The 24,472-nt window shown below is 56.9% G+C and overlaps 5 protein-coding genes across 5 annotated transcripts; 2 read left to right on the top strand and 3 right to left on the bottom strand.

Moving 5' to 3' along the window:
• Nucleotides 1–875: 875 nt before the first annotated feature.
• Nucleotides 876–5,566, top strand: EMWEY_00016910 (hypothetical protein, conserved; the record flags this gene model as incomplete). The annotated part of the gene is made up of 7 exons (XM_013479809.1): nt 876–1,795; nt 2,023–2,292; nt 2,507–3,730; nt 3,947–4,105; nt 4,641–4,999; nt 5,176–5,273; nt 5,504–5,566. The coding sequence occupies 7 exons, from the start codon at nt 876–878 to the stop codon at nt 5,564–5,566; spliced, it is 3,093 nt and encodes a 1,030-aa protein (XP_013335263.1).
• An 844-nt stretch (nt 5,567–6,410) lies between these two features.
• Nucleotides 6,411–12,621, bottom strand: EMWEY_00016900 (myb-like DNA-binding / high mobility group box domain-containing protein, putative; the record flags this gene model as incomplete). Its single annotated transcript, XM_013479808.1, has 13 exons — nt 6,411–6,607; nt 6,875–6,983; nt 7,175–7,352; nt 7,457–7,518; nt 7,668–7,776; nt 7,875–7,977; nt 8,119–8,287; nt 8,400–8,497; nt 8,691–8,975; nt 9,168–10,925; nt 11,478–11,930; nt 12,274–12,364; nt 12,535–12,621. 13 exons carry the CDS (start codon nt 12,619–12,621, stop codon nt 6,411–6,413), a joined length of 3,699 nt encoding a protein of 1,232 aa, XP_013335262.1.
• A 156-nt stretch (nt 12,622–12,777) lies between these two features.
• Nucleotides 12,778–16,136, bottom strand: EMWEY_00016890 (hypothetical protein; the record flags this gene model as incomplete). Its single annotated transcript, XM_013479807.1, has 4 exons — nt 12,778–13,143; nt 13,374–14,383; nt 14,599–14,688; nt 14,966–16,136. The coding sequence occupies 4 exons, from the start codon at nt 16,134–16,136 to the stop codon at nt 12,778–12,780; spliced, it is 2,637 nt and encodes an 878-aa protein (XP_013335261.1).
• A 909-nt stretch (nt 16,137–17,045) lies between these two features.
• Nucleotides 17,046–21,194, top strand: EMWEY_00016880 (hypothetical protein, conserved; the record flags this gene model as incomplete). Its single annotated transcript, XM_013479806.1, has 8 exons — nt 17,046–17,628; nt 17,877–18,642; nt 18,776–18,865; nt 19,722–19,826; nt 19,977–20,065; nt 20,252–20,324; nt 20,585–20,877; nt 21,109–21,194. The coding sequence occupies 8 exons, from the start codon at nt 17,046–17,048 to the stop codon at nt 21,192–21,194; spliced, it is 2,085 nt and encodes a 694-aa protein (XP_013335260.1).
• A 522-nt stretch (nt 21,195–21,716) lies between these two features.
• EMWEY_00016870 (hypothetical protein, conserved) lies at nt 21,717–24,209 on the bottom strand (the record flags this gene model as incomplete). The annotated part of the gene is made up of 1 exon (XM_013479805.1): nt 21,717–24,209. The coding sequence occupies one exon, from the start codon at nt 24,207–24,209 to the stop codon at nt 21,717–21,719; it is 2,493 nt and encodes an 830-aa protein (XP_013335259.1).
• Nucleotides 24,210–24,472: the final 263 nt, after the last annotated feature.

The following is a 24,472-nucleotide window of genomic DNA, read 5'->3' as shown; positions in this document are numbered from 1 at the left end:
AGAGACAGCCCCTTTAGAGCTGCTCTAATTGCAGAAGAAGCTTCAATACTTAAGTTTTTGATAGACACCGACTCCTTTTAGGAGAAGATAGCTCTCTAGATGACCCTTTTGCTGCAGCGGATGCTATACTAGTGCATCACCTGGCCGGCGGCGCGTGGATGCAGGGGCTCTTCCTTTAGAGGCATGTGACTGCAAAGCGGTAGCAAAGCGCGTGCATGCAGGTTGTACTAGGACACGGGGTATCTGACTGCTGAAGCTGCTGTTTGCATACCCGCTGCCGCAGCACCCACTGCAGGAGCAGCTGCCGAGCGACTCATGAGGCGCTGCTTCTCTAGCTTCTCGCAAGGCCACTGACGAAGCTTGTGCAACGGAGTGCACGGGACCGCAAGAGATTTTAGCATCCACTACAGAAACAACAGCAGGAATGGGCCTCTCTAGCAGCAGGCGGCTCCCGAGCAGCTCTTGATTAGCAGAAGCAAACTAGCAGCAGCAAACTAGCTGCAGCAGCTCCACGTGTTGAAACCTATGCCCATAGAAGCCCTTTCCAAGGTCAAAGGGCGAAGACACACTGCAGCTGTTCATTGGTGCTATAGAAGAGCAACGCCGGCACAGCAAAAACACCACAGCAGGGGCAGAGGCAACACCTACAACAGAACAGCACAATTGCCGAGAAAAGCCACAGGTTCGGTGCATGTTTATAGCGCTGCGGCGACTGACCGAAATCCCTGCTGCTGTTACTTCAGCTGTCCCAACTACGTCTAGCAGAAGTAGAAGAAACAGCAGCAACCGCTGATGCTCCTGCTGCTACAGCAACAGTTGCAGTTAGCAGGACAGCAAGGGGCTGTGGGGTCTGTTGAGGGACCGAATCCCTGGCAATGCTGCAGGGGGCGGGGCCTCTGGCGAAGCCTCCTTTTTCGGCCCCGGTAGACGCTTGTAGCCTTGAGCAGCAGCAGCAGCACGACCAACAACTGGGTCGCTCAGCCCAGGGTCACCCGCCGCTGCAGGAAAAATACAGTAAGAGCCCAGCAGAGGTGACAATTAGAGAAGCGAGGGGCCCCTGCGATATCAGATTTCGTCAAGACGACAACAACAACGGACAAAGCACCGGCAGCAGCAGCGGCATCTGGAGCGCGACTGTGAAATCAGGAAGTCAGGAGTATGGAGAGGGAGGGACAATTTCGACAGACAAGAGTAAGAGTAGAGAGCAGCAACACGGCACACAGGTGCAGCCGCTAGACAAAACTCAGCTGCTGCAGCCAGAATTGCAACAGGGTCTACAGCAGGTGTTGCCAGACGAGCAGCACAAGGCGCTGAAGAGGGGGCTGCAGCGAAGGGTAGAGCAGCAGCAGGAGGAAATCTTTTCTAATTTCGTTCCTTGGCCGGGGCGGCCGAACAGCTACAGGCGGCCAGCAGAAACAGCAGCAGCAGCAGTGAACAGCACAACAACACCATCGTCTCCAGCACCAGCAGGAACTTTGAAGCGGGAGTTCGAGTTGCTACAGCAGGGCATAGTAGCTGCAGCAGCAGCGTCCAGCAGCAGTAGCAACGGCGGGCGCAGCAGAAACACGTCGTCTGTGGGCCGTGCAGTGCGCCGCCAGGCCTCGAAACTGAAGCGTCTCACTGCTAACTTTTTGTCTCGTTCGCTTTCAAGCGCCGCGGGTTCGGCGATGGCTGGGGGTCCTCTGCCTGGGGGCCCCCCTCCCCTGGACAGCCGCGTCTTTGTGGGCGAAGATGCCTTGCTGGCAGAGCTGCCTCTGGAGGTGGAGGAGAGTTTGCTTGAGCCCGCCTTGTCCTGGTGACTACATAGCACTTCTATGCTCTGCAGTCTTCATGTGTTAGCGGGTGGAAATACATTTGCGGGCTTTGGGTTTTGGGCAAGTGTCTCCCTTGCTGCTCAGTTATAGGCAAACCAGACTTTAGTCGTGCAAGCAACACCAGTCGCAGGATGCATGCAGCAAGGGAGCAGTTTGCAGTGGATTTTTCCCGCTGGGCTGGATGTGCGATTGCCTGCATGCGCTGCAGGTCCTGCACAGAGCACTCGATAGCCAGGAGACGCAGCGGGGAGCTCGGCTTGCTGACTCTGCTCAATCATTCCACTCCCCTTAAACTAGTTTTACCCTTGGAGACAGACGGAAGCAGCACTGTCCCTCCGTCGGACGGCGCTGTTTCTGCAACAATGCCGCCAGCAACTGCTGCAGCCGCAGCTGCTGCTACAGTCGCTTCACCGGGCCCGTGCCCCTACGTACTACCGTTTGAAGATATCATGCAGCTGTTGGGTCCCCTGATGCCCAGGTAGGGACACTTGCACCAGCTTGCGCTGTTGTTTGCACCCCTTGTTTGCCTTGTCCTCCGCTGCAGCAGCATCTCGTTCCTCCCCTGCTGCAACAGCAACACCCTGCCTTCCTAACTGCTGCTGGCCTCACTGGCGATTGCTGCCGCTGCGAAGCACGGCTGTCTCTGCCACTTATAAGTCCACTTGTAGCTGCATAGCTTCTTGTTGCTGCAGACCAGCTAGCATCGACGCGTCTGCAGCAAGGGGAAACTTAGAGAGTGCCGACGCTAGAGGAAATCCCGATGGCGCAAAAGGAGCATCTGCTGCTGATGACAGCATGGGTGCAGCAGCTGCTGCTGATATCGGCGGTGCAACACCTTTCACTCCTCAGGCGACAACAGCAGCTTCAGCTGACCAGGGAGATGGGGAACCCAATCTTGATGCAGATGGGGCTGGTGCGGCTGCAGCTGCAGCAGACGGTAGAGTAATTGCTGCTGCTGACACACCTTGTGATGACGCCTCTGGGGCCAACTCCATTACAGCGGCGGCAGCAGCTGTCAGTGCAGTTACACAGGAAGCAGAGCGCGAATACCACGTAACAGCAGCAAAAGCAGTGCAGGCGAAAGAGGCAGAAGGAACGGCTTGGGCGGACTCACCAGCAGCAGCACTAACGGCAGCTCACGCATTAGCAGCAAATCCTGACACAGAGTTGGTAGCAAGTGCTGCGACAGAAGCAGGAAAGGCAACAGAAGCAGAAGAATCGGCTGGAACAGCAGCAGCAGAAGCAGCTGCCAGTGCAGCTGCAGAGCAGCTGGAATCGACGACAGCGGAAGCAGAAGGGGCAGAAACAGTAACAGAGCCAACAAGTGCAGACGCTGGTGCAGCAGCAGAAGCAGTAAGGCAAGTAAAGAAAACAGCAGAAGCAGCAATAGACCGAACAGGATTAACAGCGGTTATTATGGAGACTGTCGAGGTTTCAGCGGCACCTGAAGCATCAGCTGCAACAGCAACAGCAGAAACGGCACTAGATGGCCTGGAGGAGCGTTGCACTGCTTCTGGGGAGTCGTCGCCCGACGGAGCATCCGGAAAAGCACACAAGATGACAGGAAAAATAACGGAAGCAGCGGCATCAGAAGCAGCAGCATCGGAAGCAGCAGCATGGGAAGCAGAAGAATCCGAAGCAGCAACATCAGAAGCAGCAGCAGCATCAGCAATAGCGAGACCAGAAACAGCATCAGGCGGGGTAACGCCAGAGCTTTTACAGACTGCCATTGACGATGAGGAGATGCCAGCAGCATTGAGGGCCCCGTTCACCGAGCTTCGTGATCGAGGTTCTGCTTCAGGAGTAGCATCTGCAGTATTAGAAGAAGCAACAGATGCAGGAGAAGCAGCGGCAGCAGCATCTGCATGCATCCCTACAGATGAAGACCAGTCCAGCAGCCGGTTGACGACGAGCTCGTAGGCTCTGCCTCTGCTGCGGCTTCTGCTGCTGTGCCGTCTGTTGCTGTGATAGTTGGTGCTGGCGTCCTAACTGCTGTGTGATGATGTTCTCGCATTCTTTCGTTGCGTATTGTATCTGCTTGTCTCCCTTGCACCAGCAGCAGCACCAATAGCAGCAACACCGCAGCCTGCTTTGCATATCCCGCTTCTTGCATGGGTGTATTGTCGCTGCAGGCAGCAGCTTACAAGTCGAGGCGGCGAAGAGGATGCAGAGACTCTGGAGGCGCGCCAGCTGCGGCTAGGCCTCTCCGATTTTCCAGAGTGGCTCATGCAGGTGGACGCCGATGCGGACGAGCAGAAGCCAAACCCCTACAAGGCCGTTCGCCTCAGAAAGTAACCTGCGATCTGCGACTGCTACTATTGCTACTGCCACTGCCAGTGCTTCTGCTACTATTTGTGATGCTTTCGTGGTGCTTTCGTTGGGGATGCTGCTTCGTGGAGTTTGTATTTTTGCTTTTTTTTTGGAGGGGGGGGTGGAGGGGGGGGGGCCGCTGCCCCCTTGCTGCCGCTGATGGGGATATTGCAGCTGATGAGGATACTGCTGCTGCCATTGTTGCAACTGATTTTGTTGCTAGGGTTGCGCTGGTGCTCTTTCTGCTGCTGGTGGTGTTGTTGCTGGTGGTGTCAGTGTTAGTGTGGTGCGGTTGGATGTGTTCTTTGAGTGCCTGGACACGCGCAGCAGCGGCAACAATCGCAGCAGGATCACAGGCTGCTGCGGTTGCTGGTTTGGGCTGCTCTGCGTGTCCACCATGTTGTGCGTTTGACCTCCTCTTCTGCCGTGGGCAATTCTGTCCTACTCCTACTTCCACTAATCCTACTACGACTACTAGTGCTGCTGGAGTTGCTGTTGCTGGGGCTACTGCTGCAGGACTGGCTTGCTGCCAGGGCGCGAAGACGGGAGGAACGACGAGGCAACGGCCCGGCGCATCCGCGCTCGGCTCGACTGGATGAAAGGCTGCGCTGCCAAGGGGAAGCAGCAGGGTCGAAACGCGAGTACTGCATACAGAGGAGTAGAAGGAAGAGGAGCAGCAGCACCAGCAGACGCAGCAGTAGCATCACCAGATGCGATCAGCCAATCGAGCAGCCGCAGCACCTCCACAGCACCGGACGGCGCCTGGAAGAGACGAGAGGTGCAGCACCAGCAGCACGAAAGACGCACACCAGGCCTCATTCGTAGAGATCTCGGCAGCAGCACCCTTCAACACCCCGTGGAAGCCGACGACTTGGGTAGGGCTCACAAGCAGCAGCTCTGCAGATCGGCTCAGCAGCCTCATAGATGCGCCCCTGTACCTCAGCCATGCTTTTGCATCCTCAAGCTCCATACGCAGACACTGCTGCAGATCTACCGTCAATGTGTAGGCAACTGCCTTCATCCATGCTGCTGTACTGCTGCTTCTGTGCAGGCCCCGGGGCATTGGCATCATCTGAGGCCAAGGGGCATTCGGTGGCGGCGCTGCGGGCGCTGTTTGAGCGAAGCCGCGCCGCTTGGTTTGAAGGAGAGGTGAGCAGTACAAAGTTCACACCAGCTACTGCTGACTGGCAAGGGGTGGCTACAGTTGACTCTGTACCTCGTCTGGGGCCACCCGCACCCCACTGGCGTCAGTAGCAGCATGGCGGGGCTAGTGCTCGAGCCAAACGGCGGGGCTGCATGCAAGGACATCCTGCCAAACCATCCCAGCACGTCACAGCGCGCATTTATGCTGCTTCATCGGCTGCTTCTTCTGCGTGCAGCTCCAGCGCTTCTCTCAGACCAGTGACTCTGGGGACCCCACAAAGGCCAGAAGGAGCCGGTAAGCCGGGACCCAATCCCCGCGAGGAACGGCAGATGGCACAAGTCCCAGGCGGCTTCCCCTACGTGCCCTGGAGGCCACTTATATGCAAAGCGGGATATTAGGATGGCTAGCTAATAGAGCGGCTACGTAGTCGGGGGTGGCTAGCCAGCCAGGAGGCTAGCCCAGACAGCCACATACCTAGCTACTCTTAGCTGGACCTTTGAGGTGCCGCAACGAACATTCTGTGTCGCTATTTGAAGGGAGGCCAGATGTAGGCAGCTGATGGAGAGGTGAGGTCTATCTCTTAGGGCATGTGCCCCAGGGCTCTCGCAAGCCCTGTGCCTCCAATGCATGCTTTTGGCCTTTTTTCTAAGAGGCAGGCTACAACGCCCTCAGAACTAACTGCAGCAGTCCCCTAAGTCAATTCAGTTCAGGGCTGCCAGCTCTGCTCTCTAGCTGTTCGCGCCCATGCAGATCAAGGATCAAATGCGTATGCATGCGGGAGGCCACCTAGCTAGCTGGAGAGCTAGCTATCTAGGCGGGATCCAGCAGCTAGGCCAGACTAACTAGCTAAATGGGCAGTTCGCTAGCTAGGCAGGTAGCAGGGATGTCGGCGAACTAGCTAGTCCGCCCTCTAGCTAGCTAAGTACGTAATTGGCTACAAACTAAACTGAGCCGCTCCACAAGACACCTGCGGCGCCTCCAGCCACCGGTGACCCAGCAAGACGACCCAGGGAAGAGTCTTTTAAATTAGCTTCCCCTTGCTGCGGCGAGGGGAAAAACGAACGGGCGCTAAAGCAACAAACACTGAAGAAGCAACAAACACTGAAGCGACTAGAAGAGACAATAAAAACCCCATAGACATTCTAGAATGGACCCCCTAGCAGCTCCATCAGAGAAGAGTCTAGCGGCTCGGCGGCCGTCCCCGCGGCTGAGAAGGAGACAGTTCTCCCAGGGTCTCCTGTCTTCCCTGAAACTCCCAAAGTGTCTCCTGCTGTATCATCTCCCAAAAGCGCCAGAAGACCGCCACCACTGCTCGACGACTGTGTGGTGACTGCACCAACTGAATGCATACTCAACGCACGTAGGGGGAGGTACGGCACCCCATCTGCAGAAGGAAAAGCCGTAACCCCCAACCTCTTGGGCTTTTGCTGCTTCTGCATAGATAAATTGCTTTCCTCTGCTGCTGGCAGCCTTCCCTCCACAGATGGGCGCCCAGACAAATGACCCCAACAACACCAACAAACCCCATTAACTCGGGGAAGCCAACTTGCTGTGGAACCCGCACTAACACAGAGGCATACACTTCGAAGCATACAAAGAATCTCACCTGCAGAGGTAACAGCAACAGCCCCATTTCCAAGCGTTCTAAGGGGCGATTCCTCATCTGAGTCGTTAAATGGCTGACAATGCAGCTCCCGACGAATGGACCCATGGAGCTGCAGATGCACCTCCAGACCATACCCACCAAAAGCTCAGCATGAACTCCGTAATTTTGCTGCTGCTGGAGCAGCATCTGTTTCTGGTGCAGCTGTTGTTGTTGACGGAGAAGCAGCTGTGGCTGCTTCTAGTGGCGCTAGGGCGGGCAAGACAGGGCTGTGATATCTGCACCGACTTGTGGGGCCCGTACCTGTTCGTACGTCTGCAGCGACAGTGTGCGCTTGCGTGCCAGCGCAGCCTCGACCTGAGCTGCGTTTCTTTTTTCTTCTGTCTTTAGTTTTCTTTTTAGTTGGCTGTCTGTTACTCCAGGCATCATCGTCTTAATAAGCAGCAGGTCCGTGCCGCAGCAAGACAAACACTCGTAAAACCTACACACACCCAACCAACACGCACGAAAACACAATACATGCTGACCGTTCAACGCGCCCCGATGCTGCTGCTGCTGCTGGAGACCGCAAAGGCAGATGCTCACTTGCGGGTTTCCTCTTCGGTCCAGCGCTTTCCCTTAGTCTTTTTGTATGCGCCTTCATACGGCTGCAGCAACAGGAAAAGCACCAACCGAGGGAGCCACATCAACACATACATGGAAGCACACCCAGCAAAGGGAACGACAACAAACAGCAAACAACACACAAAAAACAACAAACAAACAAACAACAACAAACAACAACAGCGCCGCCCACCTGAAGCGCGAATGCTCCCCTTGAGGTCAAGTCCTCCTCTAGAACTCGTCGCTGCTGGCCACTCGTACACACACAGTTTCCACCCAGAAGCCCTGACATGCCAAGACACCTGAAATCACAAGCCAAAACCACTCGCCCTTGCCCTGTCGCTGCCGCCACTGCTGCCGCTGCTGCAACTGCTGCTGCTGCTGAAGAAGCTGAGCTGACTGTCGCTGCGGCGGCAAGACATGCCTGCAGCAAAATGCCTCTTTGGGCCCATCTGCTACCACTAGGTTCCCGGAAGAGTCAAGGCGCAATGAGTCCATGCCACCTGCGGCACAGCAGCAGCAGGACGAGCGTAAGCAGCAACAGCAGAGCATAAGACCCACATCAACAGAGGAAAGGACAGAAAAGGTCTCTAAGGGACCATATACCGCCAGAAAAACAAACAACAGCGGTCACGGTACCCCACCGGAGTCCCCAGTTGGGGCTTCGAAGAGCCCCTGAAGGTCCGTGCCGTCTCCACTTGCAGCTGATGGCGCACTCCCGACCTGCTGCTGCTGCTGCTGCTGCTGCTGCGGGGTCGGGCAGAGCAGCAGTGCGAAGGGATCTTCCGCTGGATCCGCTACGGCCTCCGATGACTGCGGCAGGAGACAGAAGGAGACATATTCAAGTCCATGGCAGTTGCGTATCCTGCTTAACAACACCTCAGGAGGGAAGGGTTGGGGCACAAAGTGAGATGCAGCAACTCACGCCCTTTGCTGCTGCAGCGGCATTTCTTCTTGCTGCTCTGTCCGCTGCCGTCTTCTTGCACAGGTTCCTCTTCACCAAGTCCCACAGCGTCACCGGCTCTGCAGCAACGGCAGCATGCCACAACCAAAACGCCTGCTGCAGCAGCAGCTACGCCGCCGCCGCAGCAACACCAGCAGGAGGAGGCACAGCAACCGCAGTAGCTTCCACAGCAGCAGAACACACCCCATGAAGAACTTGCAGCATCATCAAACATTCGAATACCAGCGGCAACCCCAGCAGCATCCTACGCACTATTTCCGGCCGGTGCTGCCTTCTGAATAGCCGATTCTCCTTGTGGAGACACTTCATCTGCTGCAGCAGCTGGGGCAGGAGCGCCACTGTTATTGCGGCGGTTGCCACAGGTTCTCCGACCCCTTCCCCTGTTTGCTGTGCTGCTGCATCCCCTTGCAGCTGGCCGGCCCCTCTCGGCCCTCCTAATGACCGTAGCACCCGCAGCTGCTGCTTTGCGGGGTCGCCCCGCACGGCGAGAGAGGTTCCGTTTGGGGACGAACTCTTCGTCGCTGCTATCTGCAGTTTCTGCCATCCCGCAACCAGAGTCACAGCAGCAGCAGCAGCACAAACGCATCAGCAAAGCTTCAACGAGAATGAACGTCCATGCAGCAAAAGAACCAGCAGAAGCAACTGGAACTAGCAGTAGGAACTGCGGCAGCAAGCGCAACAGGGGCAGAAAGAGCCAACTCGCCTCCTAACAAAATGTGAGGAGCATACCTGCCGACTCCTCTTCGTCTCCGCTGCTGCTGCTCTCGCTGGAGCTGCTTCCGCTCTCGCTGCTGTCGTTCACTGTCTCTACGCTGCTAATCCCAGCGCTGTTGCTCCTATTCTGGCTATTTGCTGCTACCGGACATCTGCGTGCTGTTGTTTTGCTGGCTGCTTCCGCGGCAGGCCGGCGGAGGCGGTGCCGTCTGCTGGTGAATTCCTCCTCAGCTTCAAGGTGCAGGCGCACCTGTTGCTCCCGCATGGGGGCGATTTCTTCCTGTTGCTGCTGCACTGTTCCTTTATGCTGCTGCCGCTGCAGCTCCCAAGCGTCTTCACGTCCACCAGGGGCGGCCCGCAGGACTTCTCGTGCAACTGCAGCTGCTGCAGCTTCTGCTTCGCTAGCTGCAGCGAGAGCAGCAGCACCAATCTTCGGGAGACATTCCTCACCTTCAGCTGCGTCACAGCCGCTGCTGCTGCTGGCTTTTTTCTGCGTTGCAGCAGTGCCTGGCGAGCCTTCCAAACCCACATCGTCCCGTGAAGCTGCCTGTCCTCCCCCCTCATCCCCCTTAGCCTCAGCACCTGACGCCTCTTGCAGAGTAGCAGAAGCAGCAGCAGCAGGTCGGTTGTTACGCGCCCTACTGGGGGAGCTGGGTGGCGCCGCCCCGTGCTGTGGCACGTAAGAGAATGCTGGAGGCCCCTGGCTTGGCGCTGCTGCATCTGCGTCTGGCCATCTTCGTGGGCCTCCCAGCGGGACCCCTACGTGCTGCTGCGGCTGCTGCTGCTGCGCTGCAACGAAGTAGGGCTGTTGCTGCGATGCAGCAGATGGCGCGCCTGTTCTCGGCTCCAACTCTGTGTCCAGTGGTCTCCCTGCAGCAGCAAACTCACCCGCAGTAGCCGAAGAAGGCGAATTAGACGCATCCACGGGAAGCAGCGCTGCATGCTGTTGCTGCTGCTCCTGTTGCTGCTGTGGCGGCAACACATGCTGGAACTGACCTGGTTGCTGCCGGTACGCTGGAGGCCGCTGCAACGCGTGCTGCGGCTGCTGCCAACCAAGGTCTGGAGTGAGTAGGCTCTGGGGCTGCAATTGCTGCTGTACCAGTAGCTGCTGCTGCATCTGCTGCTGTCGTGGGTGTTGCTGCAGCGGGGCAAGCATTGCTCCGGGTCCGCCAGACAGCCCAGATGCAGCAGGTGCAGAAGCAGCACCAGCGGACCCATCCGGTGGCAAGGAGCCCCGCAGCACTCCAGTAGGAGAACTCGCTGACGGCAGGAGCCACTGGTGCTGCTGCTGTTGCTGTTGAGTAGATCGAAAGGCCTGTGGCAATGCCTGAGGGGTCGGTTGCATCACTTGAGGCGTCTGCTGCATCGCCTGGTGCTGCTGCTGTCTTGCTGCCTGGATTTGCTGGGATGCAGGGCCAGGCTGCTGCTGTTTCTGTTGCTTCTGTGCTTGCGTATGCTGCTGCTGCTGCTGCGTAATCTGTGGTGGGGAGCTTTGAGGATGTCCCATCTGTTTGGTGTTGTTTGACTGCACCAACTGCTGCGAACGCTGCTGTTGCTGTTGCTGTTGCTGTTGTTGCTGTTGCGGTCCGTGACCCAGCTGCTGTTTTTTCCACGCCTCGTTTGCTTCCCGTGCGCGGGACTGAAAGCTCCTCTTCTCCTCCGCTGAGAGTTGCCGCCACCTGCAGAGACACCACAGCAACACGACGCCTTCAGCTGTGCACGCCGCAACTGCAGATGTTGCTGCTGCAGCTGCAGCTAACTCCCATGATGATTCTGATGCCACACAGAACCAGCAACAAAAAGAAACATAAAAGCGCCACGCGGGATAGCAGGCATGCAAGCGTCTCCCCACACCCAGTCCCTCTCTACACCTGTCCCTAACTCTGGGTTATTGCTCTATCTGTCCCTGTCCTTGTGGGTTTCTGTCTGTATCTCTGTTGTCTCTGTTCCTCTTGGTGTATGCACCGGCTTCCTAGTTTTGTGCCCGCCTCTGCTGTGTCTACTTGTCTGTACTCCTCTACGTCTCGTCTCCCTCTACCTGTCTTCGTTGTTGCGCCGACACTGCGTCTATTTGTATCTCTGCCTCTGCCTCTGTCTTTGCATCTCTACTTGTCTTGGCTTTTGTGTGCTTTTCCTGTCTTTGTCTCCGTCTGAATGTTTGATTTCTCCTTCTCCGTCCTACACTTCCCTCTCTTTCTCTCTTCCCCTCCCATTCCCCCCTCCCCCCTTCCTATCTGCTATTTGTCTCTGCTCTTGTCGCCTCTATCTCTCTTCGTGTATTTAACCTGTCTCCAATGAAGGTGTTCTGTTCGCTAAGGGAGGCACCGCAGTCTATTCCCATTTCTTTGCAGCTTATGCGAGTCTCCTTTGCGAACAATGTGAAGGCGGTGTAGCCCCTCTGGCTGCTGCTCTTCTCCACAGGGCCTCCTCGCTTCCGCTTCTTAGGCACAGCAAGCGGGCTCTTCTTGCCAACAGAGCCCTGCTGCTGATGCTGCTGTTCCTGCTGGTGCTTGTGCGCACAAGGCGGAGCCGGCGTCTGCTGCGCGCTTTGAGGCGGACTAGTCTGTGCACCACGGTTTCCCGCAGGAGTCGCCCCCTGCATTTGCTGCTGTTGCTGTTGTTGCTGCTGGTGCTGCTTTTGGGGAGAGCTCTGAGGTGTGCCGCGCTGTGCTGTCGTGTGCACGCCGTTGCTCGAAGCGACAGATGAGGTACTGGCAGGCTGCTGCTGCTGTTGCTGCTGCTGCTGCGACTTCTTGTCTTCCTCCCTATCTCGTTCTCCTGCTACGAACATAAATGAAGGCACACACTGTAGAACTTCCAGCGCTGCACCCCCCCTCTGTGAAAGACAGCCAACGCACCAGAAATGGCGTCTGGACACAGGTGCAGCGAGAAACAAGGGCAGAAACGGCTGCAGCTGCAGTAAACAGCTGCAGCTGCAGCAGCGAGCCCAGAGGCGCAACAGCAGAAGCAGAAGCAGAGGCACCCAGCGCAGCAGCTTCAACGAGAGGGCCCACAGGGTAGCAAGGAAACTATCCAGTGTCACCACGCAGCAGCAGCAGAGGTGAGAACACCAACATTAAAAGCAAAATGAGAAGCAGCAGCAACAGCAGCAGCGGCACACCTGCAAGCCGGTTGAGCTGCTCCGCCCTGCGTCCCCATGCCTCTTTCCCGTCTTTCGAGAGAGCATGCCAAAACTTCGCCACGCAACTCGTCTGCGGCAACAGCAGAAACAACAGCAGCAAGCGCTGCGGTAACCGAAATCAAAGCAACAATAACGACGGCAACAGCAAGTGCAACTGCAGACCTCCCGGATGCAAGAGGAGCACAAACAGCAGCACAAGCAACGACACCGACGGCAACAGCAGTAGCAGTGAATATAAACCTGTTCGGGCAAGGTGTCTCCTGTTAGCTGGCCATTCTGCAACAACTCTAGTCTCTTCTCCTTCGCAAACAGGGCCCAGCCAGACATGCCTACTCCTGCAGCAGCCGCATTAGAAATTGCATAATGCGGGTTGCAACAAGACAGCAATACTCACAACTGCAAGAACGGGCTAGCGAGGACGAGCACCAAATGAGACGTGCTCTCAACACATGCAAAAGCAACAACAGCAGCAACAAAAGCACATCAACGCTTGCCTTTTCTTGACGCCTTCTTCGGCTGTGGAGCCGCAGGGCTGCTCTTGCTGCCGCTGGTCTGCTGCTGCTGTTGTTGCTGCTGCTCCCCAGCCTTCACTGTAGAATCCACGACCCGCGGACCTGCAGAAGGCCCGGCATCCGCTGGCTGCTGCTGCTGCTGTTGCTGCTGCTGAGACGGTGCAACCGACAGCGGAGTCTGTTGGCCATCCGCACCAGAAGCTGGCGTCGCATTCTTCGCTGCACTGGGTACAGCAGCAGGACCACCAGCAGCGTCAGCGTCCTCGTTCTGTGGCTGCCTCTGCGTCAGCAGCAACTGCACCCCCAGGTGTTGCAGCATGTGCGCCTGGCCGCGGAGCTGCGCGAACACCCAGCAGCAGAAGCACACATCTGGGTTACACTGTGTCTGCTGTACAGATATACACAGAAGACAACAAGCAGCAGCTTTAGTAAAGGCTCCACTGGGCACTTCAAGGCTGGAGAGAAAAGGGTTTAGAGGGAGGGAGGATACTGCTTCAGCTGCAGCAGATTCTGTCTCTGCAACCGAGGCCGCTGCTGCAGCCGAGGATGCTGCTGCAGCAGACGCACGCTGTGCAGTTGCTTCGGCAGCTGCTGCAACAAATTCGCCGGCAAGGACTCCACACGCGACACCACCTGCAACAACGTCTGGGCGGCTTGCTTCTGCTGATGTTGCTGCGGCTGCTGTTGCAGCTGCTGCTGCTGCTCCCACAAATGCGTTACTGTCTGCAGCAACGCTTGCCGGGCTCCAGTAATGTTGGGGTCGTTGCGAGCAGCAGTGCCTCGAGACCCCAGGCGATGCAGCAGCTGCAGCAGCCGCGTTCCCATCTTGGTTCCCTCCGCTGCTGCTGCTGCAACACACTTGCTGCCCGTTGCCTCTGCCACTTGTACGACGTGTGAGCACTGCTGCTGCAGCTGCTCCCCCGTCTGCAGCAACACCTCCACCAGCAGCAAAGACAGCACCTTCTCCTTGCTCTCCACGGAGACGTGGGGGTCCAGCAGCGCCGGCCGCAGCTGCGGCCTCACCCGCACGAGGTGCAGCAGCAGCAGCAGCAGTAGCTGCCGCTTCTGGCGAGGCAGCAGCGGCTCCCTATGCCGTTCCAGCTGCAGCATGTGGCGGTGCAGCAACGTCTCAAGGATTTGCAGCAAAGGTAGGGCCTCCACCACCTCCTGCGTCTTCTGCGCTTCAGCAGCAGCAGCGGCCGCTGCTGCTTCCTCAAGGTCCTCCTCACAAAAAGCAGTAGAAGCAGACGGGAACGCTTCTGTTGGTGCTGCTACTACTGCCACTGGTATTTCAGCGGTTCCCATTGAATTCTGCCTCTCTGCAGCATCCCCTGCTGCGCTCCAGCCATCGCTGTTGCCGCCAGCTACAGCAGCGGCAGTGTCTTTGGCGCCTTGGGGGGCATCTGCTGCAGCAGATCCTGCGAACACTTCGTGAATTGTTGCTCCCTTTGCACCAGAAGCGGCAGTCGCAGCGGAAGCAGAGGCAGCAGACCTCTTCTGGGCTCTGCGCTGGAAGCTCACGGGCTCAACGCCCTTGGAAAACCAAAGAAAGATGTCTCGGTGGGCAGCGACAGCCTCTGCAGCAGCAAACATAAGGGCCCCATAAAGCACAGCAACAGCAAGGGGTGTAGCAGCAGCAAATGAAAGAACGATACAGGCTATGTTGGCCAGCCAGAGCAACACAGCTCAGCAGGTCACTCAGTGCAATTAAGCAGCAGCAACGACGGTAGCAGCAGCAGCAGCAACAACAGGTGCAACAGTAGCAACAAACAACAGCAGCGGGAGAGCGCACCTGCTGCAGCCTGTTCCAGCGCATTGGCAAAGGGAGGGATCTTGATTCCTGGTTGTTGTAGAGGAAGCAAATTTGCCTCATCAAGAGCAACTGCAGCGGCAGCACATCAGCAACACGGCAGCAAACTCTAGAACAGCACAGCCAACACAGCAGCAGCGTTGAGGCCTGCCCTTAACTTATGCAGCCAATAGTGCTGCTGTAGCATCCCGACGGGGGCCAACAGCCCCCATAGGTTGCTTTTGCCTCCAGCAGCTGTGTGTTGCTTGCTGCTGCTGGTGCTGCTGCAAGCAAGGACCACCACTATGGGGTGGTCCTTGCATGCAGCAACAGCAAACCCAGCAGCAGAAGCAACAACAAATAAACTCACAGTCAAGCATGTCTTCTTGCTGCTGTTGCATCAGCAAAAGCGGAAAATCCAGCTGCCTCTGGTGTGCCCGCGGCTGCAGCAGCGCTTGTTCCCCACACAAAAGTGATAGGGGAGGCTGCTGGGTGGGGAGCAAGCGCACGTTGCTACAGCAAAGGCATCTCCTCCTTGCAGCAGCAGCAGAACTCTTCTTGTGACCCTTGCTGGTGCCTCCCTTGCGGCGTCGGCTACGGTGAACCCGCCGGTTGCTGCTGCTGGCAGTCGCCTCTGCTGCTGGGTTGGGCAGAGCTGCTGCACTGGTAACTTCAGCTGCAGCAGCACTTGCTGCTGCAGATACATCTGCCACTGCTGCACTCGGAATAGGCGCTGCTGCTTCTACTACTACTGCTGCTGCCGCCTCTCGTGGGCTGTCTTCATGCAACCCCGCCTCGGCAGCAGCTGCCCCGGCACCGACGCCTGCTTCAGCAGCAACAGGAATAACTGCAGCGGGGGATTCGGCAACAGCTGCTGCAGGAGCTGTTTCGGTAGTTGTAACTCCTGTGACCGCAGCTGCAGCAGCAGGAGCTGACCTGGTAGCCGCTGTAGCAGCATGAGATGTAGCGGTAGCAGACACTAAGAAAGTCGTGCCATCCCCCAAATGTAAGTTGCCAGTGCTGCTGCTGCTGCCGCCGCTGCCCCGACATGCAGTGTACTCAAGAAGTCGCGAAGGCGACGCCGCAGGTTTGGTGCTGCAGCTGTATCCTTCGCAGTTTTTGTTGTTGCTGCTGCTGTGGCTGCTACTACTGTTGCTGTGGCTGCCGGAGGATGCAGTGGTGGATGTTGCGAGGTCGGATACTCCTACAGACGGGTGACAAAGCTCCCGGCTGCTACTACTATTGCTGCTGCTGTTGCTTCCAGGGGTAGGCAGCGGCGGCTGCAGAGGCACCTCACTCGCCAGGAGGGCAGGCTGCAGCAGCTCCAATGGGTCATCGCCACTTTGCTGCTCCGCTGCTGTAGCTAGAAGTGGTTGTAACGACAACGGCATGCCTTGCTGTTGTTGTTGTAGGTGCTGCAGCTCCTCAGGCTGCAGCAGCTGCTGCTGTTCATCGGGGTTCGAGGGCTGCTCCAAGGAAGGCATTAGCAGAAGCGTGTCGTGGGGCGGCTGCAGCAGATGCAGCGGCGGCAGCTCCTGCATCCTCTGCCAGCTGCTGCAGCTGCAGCAGCTGCTGCTGGAGCAGCTGCTCTTGCTGCTGCTGCTAGTGGCCCTCGGCAGCAAATGCCTGGCCTCAAAAATACCGCAGCTTCCTTCCCGTCATTGGGGTAGCCGAGTCTGACTGACGCCTGAGGTATACGTACACTGCAGCGTGGGTATCAAATCTCTTAGCAGCAGCTGCAGCAGCGGCTCCTGCAGCTACCGCCTCGACTGCTGCAGCGGGGCGGTTGTCTACAAACGCTGCTGCTGACGCTGCAGCAGCGGCTGCAGCAGAAGCTGCATGGCCCGATGTCTCGGGGAGGCCGTGCAGTCGGCACACTAGAGAGGGCAGATACGTAAAGGAAAACCACCTGCTGATGCTACTACTAGTAGTAGAAGAGGCGAAGCTCTGTTCCAGGAGGTCCGCTCGACCTTTGCTACTGCAGCTTCAGCTGCAAGACTGCGTCGGAAAGGCTGTGGAAGAAGCAACTATTCCGTCCTCTCCACAGGTAAGTAACAATACATTGAAAATGAAATTTCAGCATTTATCAATATCAACGGCAGCAACAGCAGTAGCTGCCGCTGCGGCGCCACATGCAGCCACGGCGGCTGGTTTCTGAAGCTGCTGCTATAGAGCCTGCTGCTTATTGCCTTCTGGGGGTCCAATTAGTTGCGGTTTCAGTACTAAACACTTTGCCGTGGATGCTGAACAGAGAGATATAAAGGCATTGTAGCCCTGCTCATCTAGGGGCCTCTGCCAGCCTTGGCCTCTGCTCCAGCTGCTGCTGCCGGGGACGGCAGTGTCGTTGTCTCGCAGACGGATGCCCGCGCTGCCGCTGTACGGCCGCCTGCTATTGCTGCAGGCTGCATCTCAGGTTAACGCGCACCTCTCTGAGTACCCGAGCGTAGAAGATGCACCCAGGGCCTCATGCGGTGCTCCCTGCTTATGCAGTAACAGCAGCGGATGAGGCAGCAGCAGTTAACGGGGTGCCGGAAGGGCACCCAGCTGGGTCTGCTGTACATGCTGCAACTGTGCAGCAGACGCAGGTGCACAGCCATCAGCAGGAAAGGCCACAGCCACCGGCGACTAATGGCAACAGCAACGGCAGCAGCAGCAGCCCGGGAGAGAGTTGCTGCAGCCAAGTATACGCAGAGAGGCAGGCTGCCTTCAAAAGCCACCCAGCAGCAGAGGCGATGAGGCAGCAGAGGCTAGAAATGAATTCTGCCTTACGGGCTGGCGCTCGAGCTGAGTTGCTACGACAGCTGCGCGCGGAGACAGAAAGACAGCTGCGGCAGCAGGAGGAGCTGCTGCAGCAGCAGCAGTTTGAAGAGGAGGAAAACAACCAAACACAGCAGAGGAGACACCGCAACTTTTTCAACAGGGGTTCTGGCCAGGCCGTGAGAGCCCCTCCCGAGTGTATGGACAGCCGCCCGCTGCAACAGCTGCTTACACAGCCTCAGACATTGTACGAAATTCCAGAGGACCTACGTTCAGGTAAACTCTTACTGCTGCTGATGCTGCTGTTGTTGTTGCTGCTGCTGATGTTGCTGCTGTGCCTTGTTGACTTGTTGGGTGCTGCTGGCGGTTGCTGTGAGGGCATCGTCGTCTTGTTGCTGCGGTTGTTCGGAAGCAGCTGGTGCTGGTGCCTGTGCTTTTGCTGCTGCAGCTGCTAGTGCTGTCGTTGCTGCTACTTGTGTTGCACACTTTGCTGGTGCTGGTGGTTCTGCTTCTGCGGGTTTCAGGGGACTACATGGTGGCTGTGCGGCCTGAGGGCCGCAGCTGTTTACTTCTGCTACGGGGTGGGCGAGGGCATTTGTTTGGAAAGAATGGAAGGCCGCTGCTGCGGCTGCAGTGCAGCATCAAATCGCAACAGACAGTAGGAGCAGCAGCACAGGCCTGCATGCGCGGCGGGAGCTCCGCGATGGTGCTGCTGCCGCAGCAGCAACGACAGGGTGTGCACATGCTGCCGCTGGGGAGCGAAGCACTGCAAGAGGAACTTCAAAAGGAGGCTTATTTCGGCTTGCCAGCTAACGAGAAGCAGCAGCAGCTGCTGCAGTTAAGCCGAAATTTTGCTGTCTCCCTGTACGATCGTGCTGTATCGGAGACCCTTTCGGGCGGCTCCTGTCAAGCAGACGACTGCCAGCTGAACGATTACCATCTACAGCAGTTGCAGCAGCACCACGAGCAGCAACAGCAGCAGCACCAGCAGGGGGGGATGCCACTGGTGTATTTGCCTATGGGGGTTTTGTCTAAGGGGCTGACACTGCTCGAGTGCGTCCTGTGTCCGTACACCTCTGCCAACATGCAGTATTGCTGCCGGCGGTACGCAGAGGCTGAGGGCGACACTGCAGCAGCAGTAGCAGGAGGAGGGGCAGGAGGAGGAGCAGGAGGAGGAGGGACGGAGGAGCCTTTGTGGCAGGTGTTGTTTGTGGTAGACGTCCTGTTTCTCGGGGGCCTTATGCTGGGCCACTGCGACTTTGAGTGCCGTCACTTCTTCCTTAAGAGCAGGTGAAACTGTTTAATTGTTTTTGCCTTATGTTTTTATGTGTTTGGTTGCTTACTCTCTTGTTTATGGAGGACGCATTGAAGCCTGAGCTGAACCACAGAAGCCTCAGCTGCTGCTGCTTGTGTTTGGATTCAGGCTAGAGGAGACTCCTGAGGCATTTGCGCCGCTGCAGTTGCTGCCGTTTGTCGGTGCATCTGCGTCTGAGCTGCAGACTTTAGTGTGCAGGTGAGCCTGTGTATGCTTATTGATGAGGTGTACATACACCTCAGCATGCCCGCCAAGAAGCGGACCAGCTGAGGCAGCAGCAGGCAGCAAAGACAGAAAAACAAGAAAAGAAAACCGGTGCTGCCGCCAAGAGAGCAGCACCGGTTTTCTTTTCTTGTTTTTCTGTCTCTGCTGCCTGCTGTTCGTCCAAAGGGCCTCCTTGTGGCTGCCATCTCATCTCTCCTGTCTCCCTTTGTTTCCTTTACTGTGGAGTCGTTTATATTAGCTTTTCCTTGTCTTGGCTGCGGTGTCTCCTTTGAGGTGTCGGTGTCTCCGCTGGGCCTTTGCCACTTCTCTTGCTGTTACTCTCCCTGTTTGAGTATCTTGACCATATGTTTGTCGTTTTTTTCTTATTTGTTCGTCTGCTCGTCCGTGCGTGTCTATTTGTCTATTTTCCTGTTTCCTTTTGCTGGGTTTCGTGTACTTATCTGCTGGCCCCCCTACCCGTGCTTATTTCGTCTTGTTCCTTTTTTGTGTGTCTCCACATCTCCTTTCGGCACTGCCCCTTTGCCCGTCTCTGTCTCTTTCGATTTCGTTTCTTCTGCCCCATTGTTTCTGTCTCCTCCCCACATTCATTCCCTTTCTGTGTCTCTTTCTTTGTTAATTTTTTCTATCTCTGCCTCTTTCTGTGGCTGGCTCTGTTTATGCCTCTCTTTTGCTGCTGCTTCTGTCTCTGTCTCGCTTTCTGTCTCTCTTTCTTTTTGACGCTGATCTGTTGAGCTTCGTCTAGCAGAACGTGCCGATTGCCGCTGACTGCTGTTAATGTTCCTGCTGCTGTTGATGAGGTTGCCGCTGCTGCTTGCACCGCTGCATGCAGCCCCCTTTTGTATCCTCCTGACGGCTTTCTCTTCCACCACAAGTTGGCCCCTCACATCGGGGGCCCCAATCCTCTTGCCCTCTCGTGGAGAGATGAGAAGATAGCGTGAGCAGCGAAACCCTAAGCCCTAATTTTTCGCTGGCGCATTTGGCAGGTCTTTCTGCCCTCGTTGATTGCCTCTCCCTACCCTTGGATATACACAACATGGAAGATGGGTTGCTGCGGGGGCGATGCTATCTCTGTCTGCGTTTGCAGCCGCTTTCCTCTAGATGAGAAGAATATGGGGCAGCAGCAGATCGACACATTTTTGCTGCTGCACCCAAACGGGGAACTTCGAAGCAGCGGTCCGCCAGCTGGCAACAACAGCCCCCGTGTGCATGCACACGTGTGCATGCAATCGTGCATGCAGATCGTCAGCACGGGCAGTGTGTGCGCTGCGTCACATTGAGGTGGACGTACGCCACACATTTCCACTTCACCTTCTGTAGGCCCTGCGACTGTCTGTGTGGTGTTGCTGCTCATGCATGCAGAGGGCCTCGTCGTGGGGCTGGCGGATCACAAGGAGTTTTCCCTTGATGACCTGAAGGAGCCTTGCATAGCTCAGTATGTCTGTTTGCTTGTCCTTATACAGTTGCTTGTTCTTTCCGTGCATGCGCGCAGTTGCATGCACGGGGCTGCAGCCTTGTATGCACCTTTTGCATGCGTGCGTCAGGGTGCCCTCCGGGATGTTCGGGGTTGTTTTGCATCCACGTCGTGTGTGGGCCTCTCTATCTGTGCAAGCAATCCCCACAGTAAGTGCGCAGGCTGCATATGTGCATTGGGTGCTGCGTTTTGCTGCTGTCTGCGGGTGGTTGTTTGTTCAGTGTCAAGGTTGGGGACTTGGACTTGAAGGCTCGCCGTTTTCTTCGAGTTGAACGAATACATGGTGGAGAGACTTACATGCAGATTGATGCAGGGAGAAACAGCGACACAGCAGTAGCAGTAGGAACAGCAGCATCTGCTGCTGTTGCTGCCCCCCCGACTGCAACTGGTGACCCTAGCGATGGAGACAGCCGCAGGGCCCAGAGAGGAGGTTCCCCCCACGCAGTGGCAGCAGCAACAGCACCAGCAGCCGAAACAGCAGCAGGAGAGAGAGGCAGCAGAAGGCATCCAAGGCGTAGGCCCGCACGCGGGGCAAGAGAGAGGGCCCCTGATGCATTCTCGAAGCTAGCAGATCAGTGGCTGCGCCTGCAGGGCAGACACCCCGTAACGTTTGAGGCCTTGTGTGGAGTGTGTCCTCCTTAGGAGGCTTTTATTTTGTTTTCTCAAGATAAATACGTATTGATTGCCCACATTAATAACGAGCGTTCTCTGCATTCAAAACATGACATCCTGCATGCGCATGCAGACATTTGCAAGCCTGCATGCGACTGCAACCGTTGCCGCAGCCCCGACAAGAAGATGCTTCCTCGTGGGGCGAAGCGGGTGGCATAAAGATCCCAGTGGCGTCAAGAGAGCTAGGAAGCACAGAGACCGAGAAGCGCAGCAGCAGCAGCAGCAGCATAGCTGTAGCAGTGAAAGTAGCAGGACTAGGGAAGGCATGTAGGGAGACAGACACGCAGAGTAGTAGAGTAGTAGAAAGCTGTACTCCACTGCCCCAGTAGTGATGATGCAACCTGGGCTGGTACTGCTACTGAACCATCACATCTGCAGCAGCAGCAGCAGCAGCTGTAGACGCGGAGGGTGTGGCTGCATTCGGGGGCACAGACATGGTTGGGGTGGATTTGTGCTGCTCTGACACGGGGGCGGTTCAATCGCGTGGGGCGGGATCCCGTGCGGCTGGATCGGATCCCCACACGGCGGGTTCGTATTTCCGCGCCAACTGCGATCGGATCCCCAAGACGAGTTGGCTAGTGTGTCACACACCAGCCAACTTGTCTTGGGGATCCGATCCCAAGGGATCCGGGGTGTGGGACGGTGTGCATGTTGGGTTGACAGCCAAGAGATAATGTAGGATCAAGGGTTGTTACCTGCTGTGTCTTGGGTGTCAGTGAGATGCTGTAGCCTATAGAAGAGGTTACGGGCTTCTGCAGCAGCAGCAGCAGCAGCAGGAAGGTCGCGCACATCTTCTGCTGCGATTTCCCAGTCTTCAAACTGTCTCTTCAGCTCGTCGAAGCAGGGGCGAGTAGACAGAGAGCTTGCGTCTGCTTGCGAAACCCGTAGGGCCCACAATTCGAGGCTGTCTTTTAAAAAGAGGTTTAAAGAGCACAAAGTGGAGTACTCAAGAAACACCAAAATGGTGCGTGCTGCACCGCGGGACGCCTTCACAGCAGCTGCGTTTGCTGCATCCTCCGCTTTGAGCAGTGCTGTAGTGTCTGGTGCGTGCGCTGCGGCTTCAAAGTAGCCTTTTGCTGCTGCTGCCCCTTCAGCAGCACGTCGTCTTTCCACTTGCAGCCTGTCGAGCATCTGCGGCAACAACACAGCTGCTGCTGGGTTCTCCCTTTCGAGGGAGGGGTTTTGGAGCTCCTGTTGCATCCGTGAGTGTAGCTTCGTATACAGCCCCTCTGCTGCATTGTAGCTGTCTAGCGACTGCTGCGCAGCAGCACGAATATTCTTCAGGTGGGGCTGCAGCAACAGCGGCAGCCCTCCCTGCAGCAGATGGGACAGCTCCGGAACCGCCTGGAGACGCATGTGAAAGCCCAGTGCTTCTGTCTTCGCCTGCTCGCCCAACCTGTAGAGCTGCTCGCAGGCAGCAGCAGCAGCAGCCATGCTGTCGCTGTCCTCTAATGCCAGGCGCGTAGTCTTGTGCTCCTGCAGTAGCGCTTCCAGCTTTAGTCCAAATCCCTCCTGCAACAACTCATCCTTCAGCCTCTCCAGCTCCTGATCCTGATGCTGCCGTTTTTCCTGCTGGACCTGCTGCTGCTCCTCTGAGGCAGCTGCAGTGGTTGGAGGCGGTAATGCACTAGCAGCACCCGCTTGCGTGTATTGTGTGGATGTGTTTGCTTTGTCTGTCAGCAGCAGCTGCAACGTGGTGTCATGCATCCTTATTAGGGACTCCATGAGTCGCTGGCTGTTTGCTGCATTCCCTAGAGCAGCAGCTTTAAGGCCAGAAAGGAGACTGTCTCCTAGACGGGAAGCGAGCTGTGCTGCTCTTTGTCTCCTTATGCATGCAGCGTAGATAGTCTCCAGGTAGCGGCGGGTCCCAACTACAGTCTTGATGGATATACAGCTGCTGCTGCCAGCGCTACTAATGCTGCTGCTGGAGCCTTCATTTGCTTGGTGCTCCTGCAGCCGGACAAGCTCCCTGTAGGCTCTGTGGGCCCTCTTGTTTTCTTCTTGTGTTGCTTCTGCTAGAGACTGAAGGTGCAGTTCTACTGCTTCCAGCAGATTTCTGCCCGATTTGCCCCAAAATTGTGTGAAGGCAGCAGCAGCAACAGGCTCAGGGCGCTGCAGTGGGAGGGCCTGCTGCAGCAAAGCCCAAGCGCGTTCTTCTGCAGCTGCCAGCAGCTGCTGCAGAGAGCTGCCTGCAGCCCGAAGACCTGTCTGTAATGCCTGAGCATCAAGGAACTGTTGTTGTTGCTGCTGCAGCAGCTGCTGCTGGTCAAGTGGGGCCTTGTTTCCTTGAGGGGTCACCGGACGAGGTGACACTTGCAGCAGTGCTTCGGCCCCAACCTTCACCTTTTCCACCAATTGTTGGGTCTCATGAAATAACGTTGATGCCTCGATGCTGTCTACTACTGCTGCTAGTCTCTCTGCTGCAGGCAGCAGCGATGCTGTGCGGTGCAGCTGCGTACGCAACTCCTGCAGGGGGATTACTGCGCCTCTAGGGGAGCCATATGCAACAGTAGCAGCAACAGCGGCAGGATCTGTTGAGGACGGGCGTCGCTGCATTACTGTTGCTCCTGGGGTCCCCTCCACTGCTTCATTGGGGCCCCCCGTATACCCCACACCATCAAACCCGCCATTTTGTGAGGCCGCTGCAATAGTGGCTGCATGAAGCCTATTTTCTTCTCCTTTTAGGGACCAGGCCTCCTTAGTTCTAAACAAGAGCGTTACCAGTGCTACTGCCACTATTGTCATTGCAGCTACGGACAGATCCCTTCGCGTTATGAAACTCCAGGGGGTCCAGAGGGATCCGGAAGAGGTGCGGCGGATTACGGGGGTCTCTTCTGTCACATGGGCTGAAGATATTGTCGGAGTGTCGTGCAGGAGCTCGCCTGCTACAATTGTCGGCACGCGCGCACCATTGTGCTCTGACACATCTTCCTTGGGTTCCCCCCCTTCGCTACCCAAGGACACCCAGTTCCTGTCCGAGAAGGTCGATGGAGAGAGGGGGTCCCCGCTCCCCAGGACACTGCAGCCGCTCAAGCCCAGCAACAGCAGTAGCAGCAACACGAGCACACGCAATGGATGCTTCCGCTGCAGCGCGGGGGGCAGCAGCAGCCGGAAAGAGAGTTTGTCAAGATCAGGCATGCCCATCAAACTCAATTTCCTCCCCCCAATCCTCATCTTGCAGAGTTGAAGGCATGTGCCTGGCGGGGCCTCGCACCGCGCGCAGCTGTTGCTGGGGATCCGACACACTGCAGCAGCGGCAGTCGTTTAAATGCGGTTAACGTGGGGCTAAAAATAAATGGATGCTCATTTCATAACCATAAAAATTTTGAAATATTGCCGAAACTGACTAACCAGCGCCAAGCGGCAGCTGCCTATAGACCCAATCCGCGCGGGCTCCTCCCGAGGTCCAGACCGCCAACGCCCAGTGGCGCGCAGGA

The sequence above is a fragment of the Eimeria maxima genome, genomic scaffold (assembly GCF_000499605.1).
Source record: "Eimeria maxima Weybridge genomic scaffold, Emw_scaff139, whole genome shotgun sequence".
In the NCBI taxonomy this organism is placed as follows: Eukaryota; Apicomplexa; class Conoidasida; order Eucoccidiorida; family Eimeriidae; genus Eimeria; species Eimeria maxima.
Note: the sequence above shows the minus strand (reverse complement) of the source record. Positions and strands in the feature narration are given on the sequence as shown.